This window comes from Haplochromis burtoni, unplaced genomic scaffold (genome assembly GCF_018398535.1).
Source record: "Haplochromis burtoni strain Fernald_Lab_line unplaced genomic scaffold, NCSU_Asbu1 Contig_1225, whole genome shotgun sequence".
In the NCBI taxonomy this organism is placed as follows: Eukaryota; Metazoa; Chordata; class Actinopteri; order Cichliformes; family Cichlidae; genus Haplochromis; species Haplochromis burtoni.
This window is the reverse complement of record NW_024583586.1, coordinates 54,612-62,528: the sequence shown is the minus strand read 5'-3', so window position 1 is coordinate 62,528 and position 7,917 is coordinate 54,612. Positions and strand designations below refer to the sequence as shown.

Here is a 7,917-nt window from a genome sequence, read left to right as displayed (position 1 = left end):
AAGGTTAGGGCTATAGAAAAAATGCCCAGACCTACAGACGTGAAGGCAGTACAGAGACTGTTAGGTATGGTGAACTACTTAGCAAAGTTTTGCCCACATCTGTCTGACCATTGCGACTTACTGAGACAACTGACACACAAAGACAGTGAGTGGAACTGGACAACTCGACATGAAGACGCATTCCAGAGACTGAAAGAGGCTATAGCAGAAGCTCCAGTCCTGAAATACTACTGCCCAGAGGAGGAGCTGACAGTACAATGTGACGCTTCTGACAAAGGGTTTGGTGCAGCACTCATGCAGACGGGTAAGCCTGTGGCTTTTGCGAGTAGAGCACTTACACGTACAGAGGAAGGTTATGCCCAGATCGAAAAGGAGCTTTTGGCTGTAGTTTTCAGCATGGAGAAGTTTCATCAGTACACATATGGTCGTAAAGTGGTGGTACACAGTGATCACAAACCCTTAGAGACTATAGTAAGAAAACCGCTGTTGAGTGCACCCAAACGGCTGCAAAGGATGCTTATGCGCATTCAGAAATATGACATAGATGTGGTGTATGTGCCAGGCAAAGACATGTTATTAGCAGACACGTTGAGTAGGGCATATCTTCCAGAGTGCTCACCACAGGGCTCCATAGAGGAGGAAATAGAGAGCATTAACATGGTCACTCATGCACCCATCTCACCTGACAGACTAAACAGCATAAGGACTGCTACACGAGACGACAAAGCACTACAGATCCTCATAGATACAATTCACAGAGGTTGGCCGGCAGACAAAAGAGACACTGACGGTGACATCAGACCATTCTTCTCATTCCAGGATGAACTGAGTAGTCAGGATGGACTTGTGTTTAGAGGTGAACGTGTTGTTGTCCCGACTACCATGAGACAGGAGATCATAACTAGACTACACTCGACACACCTAGGTGTAGAAGGTTGTCTAAGGAGAGCCAGAGAGTGTGTGTATTGGTCAGGCATGAACGAACACATTAAGACTTATGTGACTAAGTGTGATATCTGCAGGTCAGTTGACTACAGACAGCAGAAAGAGACCTTGGTCCCACATGAGATCCCGACTAGACCATGGGCTAAGGTGGGCTCGGACCTGTTTATGTTTGACAACAAGGACTACCTTATCACAGTGGACTACTATTCAAACTTCTGGGAAATTGACTATCTCCCGGACACTAAGTCCACCACAGTGATTAGAAAGCTGAAGGCTCACTTTGCCAGACAGGGCATCCCGGACATTGTTGTTTCAGATAATGGACCACAGTATACGTCCGGTGAGTTTCTGAGATTTAGTCGACTGTGGGGTTTCCAGCATAAAACATCTTCGCCAGGTTACCCTCAGAGTAACGGGAAGGCTGAATCAGCAGTGAAGACAGCAAAGAGGCTGCTGCTAAAGGCAAAAATGGCGGGGCAAGACCCGTATCTTGCGATTCTGGACCATCGCAACACACCATCACAAGGCCTGGAGACCAGCCCAGCTCAGAGGCTGCTCAGCAGGAGGACACAGACGCTTTTGCCAACCAGGACAAGCCTGCTAAGGCCGAAAGTCATTCCAGCCCGGCGGGAGTTGGAGATGAAACAGAAGCACCAAAAACTGTGCTATGACCGATCAGCACGAGACATGGACTCTTTGAAGCTAGGGGACAGTGTCAGGGTTCAGCCTTTTGACCGCCATTCCACTTGGAGCAGGGGAGTGGTGATTGGGACTGTTGACCCGAGGTCCTATGAGGTTCAGTTGGACTCTGGAAGTGTCCTGAGGAGGAATCGGAGGCACCTGAGACATGCAGGCGTGATGGATCAAGAAAATGCCATAACAGACACTCGGGCACTGACCAGCTCAGTCACAGCTCCTGCAGACACTCGTGAGCGGCAGATCAAGACTGCCGAGGTATCAGGGGGTGTCAGGACAAGGTGGTTCCACCACTTCAGTACAAGGACAATGTCACATAATGAGGATTTCTTGTTCATTGTTTGAGGGGAAGAGTTGTGTATTCTGTGGATATTGATGTTCACTACAGCTTACAGAAATGTACATGTTTGAACAAGTGGAATGCTTTTGTATTCTTTGAGTGTTTCATATTGTTTGCTCCCTCAGTGAGAAGAAGGACAAAACAAAAGAAAAAAAAAAGAGAAGGGATGTAATAATGTGAATTATTGTTTGCAAGATGTTTTGTTCCACAATAGATTGTGTTGCTGCACGGACGTTTTAGAGTGTCACACAAGTAAAGATTGTTAGGCTGTATGTTGCTATTGTACATGGCAGAGGACCAATCTGAGTCGCATGACTTGTTAATAAAACTTCCTACCCCGTTGGGTAGCAAATAGATATTCTGGAGTCTGTCGTGAATGAGACCAGAATATAACACATTTTAATTTTTTCATTTCTAAATGTGGAAATTGTCGTGATGCACAAACAAAATTTATAACATTATCTTATTGTATTATTTTTGTATAATAAAAAAATGTATTATACAAATCTATAGAAATTCAAATGTATTATTTAAAAACACATGTTGCAATAAAATATTACATTTGTAGATTCTGTGCTAACTTTGAACATTTTTGTTACCATTTCAGTGTCTGAGACGACGGCTGTTCTGCTGGGGAGCAGCTGGTCTGAGTGGGAAACTTCTTACTGGGAGAGACAAATTTAACAGAGTGGATGAAAAGTGGACTCAAAGCAAAGAAACAGTTCTCATCAACACAGATCTGCTTCATTCCAGCATCTCTGAAGACAAACTAAAAGGGCGCTCATGTGTTTCTGCTGGTCATACAGCCTGAGGACTTGACACAGCAACACAAACTGAGGCTCTGTGAAATTCTGAACATCTTCAGTGATTATTCTTTTGACCATTCACTGGTCCTGACATCAACACCCAGAGCTGATGGAGAGACCTTTGCAGGTCTTGATCAGATTTCAGTCTCGGAGACAGAAATTCTTCAAGTTCAGGAGTTGCAGACAAAAATGGATCCAAGTGTAGAGCATAATGATGGGAGGCATGTGATCCGTCATCCAAGCAGAGCTGGAGCTCCTGTTAACTTTGTGCTCTATGATTAAGTTTACAGGAATATTCACATTGGTTGCAAGTTTTTATTTTAATACATTTGTAGGAATTTCAAGCTGTTTTTCAAGTTGTCATTATGGATCATTGTGTTGAATTTTGAGAAGAAAAATGATTTTAATAAATTGTGGAATAAAGCTGTAACATGACGAAATGTGGAAGTGAAGTGCTGTTAAAACCTTCAGCATGCTGTGTAGTTAGTAAATAATATAAAGGTTTCATTTGGAAATCGAGTCAGTGCCAATAACTACACCACCTTCACTGTGACACGCAGGTTTCTCACTGGAAATACAGCACACACAGAGCTGCTACATAAAAGACACTATCCACAAAACGTGTCCAACACCAGCTTCATCTTTTCTGAACATAAGTTAGGATATTGTCTTTTTGAATTAATGGAACTAAAACAACATTTCACCGTTATATGTATACAGTTATAATTTACTGGAAATCCACTAAGTAAACCTGGACAACCTGTCAAATAACAATCAAACCTCTTCTCAAACACAATCAGTGTGGAGAACATCTGCTCTCATCACTGGTTTTGTTTTTCCATCTCATAGATTAGAAAAACTTCATGAAGCAGAGATTAATTTAATGCCGTAATAGAAAGAGATGAAAACATACAAGAGAATAAAGGAAGCAATCATAGTAAAAGTGAGTAAATGTCATGAACCGAAGCAAAAGTTTATTTATATAGCACTCTTCACAGACAGACAGGTGAAGAAACATCGAGACGCTTGGGATAAAGAAAGAACGGAGATCTGGGAGCGAATGCATGAGGAGGATAAACTGAACCAGGAGGAGGTGAAAGCAAGTAACAGAAAGCTGCAGTAGGATGAAACACCGCATCTATTCATGGATTATTCTGCTGCTGTCATTGCTTTTATTTTTATGTAACACACTGATGCAAAGACCACAGAAAAAACACACGTGAAGTATTAAAACATGCATGTGTGTTTGCAGAAAAAGGAAACAAGTGTGTATTTAGGAGGTGAAGAACAAAAATCTGAATCAAGAGCTGACGAGTCAGTAACAGCTTGGATGCAGGTGCATCACCAGGAAGGTGACCTACCCACTGAATGTAAGCCTTTAACTGTCCAAAGTTACTTTACTTACGTCTGTGCTTCAGTGGTGAAACATGTCATCGTTTTATTGTTGTGATTTTCTTTTCTAATTTTAGACAAATGTCCTCCTGACATGTGTGCGTTCGTCTGAGGCCTTTTTAATTTCTCTCATCTGTGAGATCAGCTGAAACAATAAAGCTGCTACTGATTCCTAAGCCTGTTCCCATGTCGGCAGATCGTAATATTGACATTATTTTGAAATGTACATGTTAATTTGTGTAAGCTACTCAGATGAGGTGGAAAGTTGAGCCTCGGGGAACAGATTTAAACTCTTTTAATGATGGAGCAAAAAAAAAAATTACCCTGAAAATCTGCTCAAATTAAAAACAGTCATGCTTTTAAATGTGATGAGGTTGTTTGTTAGTGAGGAATGTTTCATACATTTTTTTACATTTTTAGTGTGATGGTTGATCTTTGTTTGTTAGTGTTTTTTATTTCTTTATCTTTGTTGCAGTTTGAGTGTGTAGTTCAAGTTGAAAACTAACTTCTGGCTTAGCTGCAGATGAAACGTCTACACAGAGCTGAAACATTTTGCAGCAACGTGTTCACTCTGTGTGAGAGACTATTTAAACCCGTGTTCACAATAAAACATCAGCTGTGTCCATTGTGAGGTATTCTGTAACCAGGAGACATACAAGGCATTATGTCATCGCAATCAGATGCTTTTACAGGATTTTTGCAATTTTATTTATTTAAACTTGTGCTGAAGCTCAGGAAACAAAGAAATGCCATAAAAAAAAAAAAAATACAGCTCACAGTACAGAGCAGTGTTCCTGTTGTGGAGCTACTGCAAGTTTGCAGAATGCAGCAGTCGCAGTCATGTATAACATGTTTAATGTCAATTATACACTAAGATGTTTGTGCAAACAGAAGCCAACAGGTGTGTTAATATATTATTAATGCAAGTAATAGTCACACCCAAGATTTTCTGCCCCCTGCTGGCAAGACCTATGTTGGTAATAATGTTAATTGACATGCACATAAGAGAGGAAGTCACCCTACTTCCTCTCAAATATATTAAGTTCAAACATTAATATATTCATTCCTGCAGACACAATGTTTGTCGCTCTGTACATTCCTCAAGATTTCCAATCACCTCTTGAACCTATTGTGGTTTGTATCCTACCACAATATTTTTAGTGGCTCTTATATAGCAACCACATATTGGCCCCCTTTATGCACACACGAAGAAAAAAAAAGATAAAATGAAGGTCAAACAGGGAAAACAATGTCAGAATGAAGCTTATTTATATTCCTTTTCGGTACATCTGACTAAAGACAGTCATCAGCAGTGAGCTGTACTCTTCAGGTGTGCAGGTCAGTCCGGAGATGGCATTGTATCCTGGGTGAACGTCAGCTGAGCTGAGAGGACAGATCCTTCTGAAATTCTTAATGTTCAACAAATTCTGTATTCAGCAACTAAGCGGGTGACGGTGGGATGACCAACATTATGCACTCACTTGATCAGCCAATCCACAAAGTGGTGAAATGTAGTGAAACTGACAAACTGTAGCACAACACCTCAGCGTTTGCAGGTTTAACAAGACCAAATGTAAACTTACAGAAACTATTTTATAAATCAAATTTTCAAAACCATTTCCTGCATTTGCTCCAGAAAAGAAACTACAGAAATGTGATTTTAGAGGGTTTGGGTGAGTTTAAGAATTGCAGGTACCAATACTCTACCAGATGATGGTAGCCACTAGTCATTGTTTAAAGTTAGCACAAAGCTAAACTGCATTTAGCGAGAACGGACCATCAACTTTGCTTTCTCTATGCTAATCAGCATAAAATGTGGGATTAGACCAGAGTTCAATGTTTGCATTCAACAAATGCAAACATTGGTGCAGGGCTTATAGCAATAAACTCAAACCACTCAGTGATTAAGTAAATAAATGACATTTTATTGAAAGATTTACCTGAACAGTTTGTAGAGTTTTATGACAGGTTATTTGACCAGAGAGATGCAGTGGAACTTTTTGTCTAACAGTTTGCAACAGCTCAAACCAACTTTCCTCAAACTGGACTAGAATTGCTAAGTTGTTTTAAATGCCGTTTAAGTGAAACTTGTACTGTAACACTAAAACCAGAGTCCTCATATTCACAGCATCTTCAGGCGTGTCCATGCGAGACAAACCAGACACATCTAGCTGGGACAGTGGAAGTACGGCGAATCTTGCACGGGCGGAGGGGGCGGAGCATGGAAGCGTTTTAGAAGCACTTGCGGTGGACGATGGTGGGGCCGGACTCATCGTACTCCTGCTTGCTGATCCACATCTGCTGGAAAGTGGAGAGAGAGGCCAGGATGGAGCCGCCGATCCAGACGGAGTACTTCCTCTCGGGGGGAGCGATAATCTGGAGACGAGAACAGATTAGACACGAGGCAGGCAAGTACCTGTAGGCCCGTCTAGAGATGCACAGCAGCAGGTAGTCAAGTTTGAGAAGGTGTACACTAGAGGGCAGCAAAACTAGCTTCAGATAGATTTATAGTGGTGCCAAATGCCAGAGAGGAGGGTGTAAGTGGCACCGTTAAAGTGCAACACTGCCTCCCGTCATGCATGGGCAGAAGTTGATGACAGATTTAAAGTTTGCAGTTTTTAAAGTGCAACACTGCACAAGTTTACAGCTCAAGAGATCCAAGTAACAAACCTTAATTTTCATGGTGGGCGGGGCCAGGGCAGTGATCTCTTTCTGCATGCGGTCGGCGATGCCGGGGTACATGGTGGTGCCACCGGACAGCACAGTGTTGGCGTACAGGTCCTTACGGATGTCCACGTCACACTTCATGATGCTGTTGTAGGTCGTCTCGTGGATACCAGCCGACTCCATACCTGAATGAAGTTTTAGTGCAGAAGTGAGAGACCTGATGCACCAAGGCTTCAGCCCCTTTCAGAAAAATTCAGACTCCAACAGGCGTCTCTGGAGGGTAACTGATGATTTACAAACCAAGGAACGAAGGCTGGAAGAGCGCCTCGGGACAGCGGAACCGCTCATTGCCGATGGTGATGACTTGTCCGTCAGGAAGCTCGTAGCTCTTTTCCAGGGAGGAAGAGGAAGCTGCTGTCTGCATCTCCTGCTCAAAGTCCAGAGCCACGTAACAGAGCTTCTCCTTGATGTCACGCACGATCTCACGCTCGGCTGGAGGTCAGAGTTGACAGTTAAATGGACACTTGGACGTGCGCATCATGGTTTGTAACTGCAGTAGCTGCAGATTATGGCTTTACATCAGCATGCTTGAAGGTAAAACTGCACACATACCAGTGGTGGTGAAGCTGTAGCCTCGCTCTGTCAGGATCTTCATCAGGTAGTCTGTCAGATCTCTGCCGGCCAGATCCAGACGGAGGATGGCGTGAGGCAGAGCGTAGCCCTCGTAGATGGGCACGGTGTGGCTGACACCGTCACCAGAGTCCATCACAATACCTGCAGGACAGAACACTCAGGTCACTCTGGAGCCACTGAGCTTTGTGCTTCCTCTAATGGTCACTAGCTGCTGCTCTGAGCAGGGCCAGAGAATACTCAGAGAAGCAGCTCCAACCCCCAACTGAAGAAACGAGCCCCAAGCTAAACAAGGAAGTTTATCTGAAGCAGAACTCTGCACAGCAAGATCCTGAAACGCTGGAGACCCACCTGTGGTACGACCAGAAGCATACAGCGACAGCACGGCCTGGATGGCCACGTACATGGCAGGAGTGTTGAAGGTCTCGAACATGATCTGCA

General features: G+C 43.2%; 1 protein-coding gene across 1 annotated transcript; it reads right to left on the bottom strand.

The window, feature by feature from the left end:
- Positions 1–6,083: 6,083 nt before the first annotated feature.
- On the bottom strand, positions 6,084–7,911 carry LOC102303345 (actin, cytoplasmic). The gene is made up of 5 exons (XM_005951954.2): positions 7,828–7,911; positions 7,459–7,620; positions 7,147–7,338; positions 6,850–7,031; positions 6,084–6,555 (listed from the first exon to the last, which is right to left on the bottom strand). Exons 1-5 carry the CDS (start codon positions 7,907–7,909, stop codon positions 6,412–6,414), a joined length of 762 nt encoding a protein of 253 aa, XP_005952016.1. The 5' UTR covers positions 7,910–7,911; the 3' UTR covers positions 6,084–6,411.
- Positions 7,912–7,917: the final 6 nt, after the last annotated feature.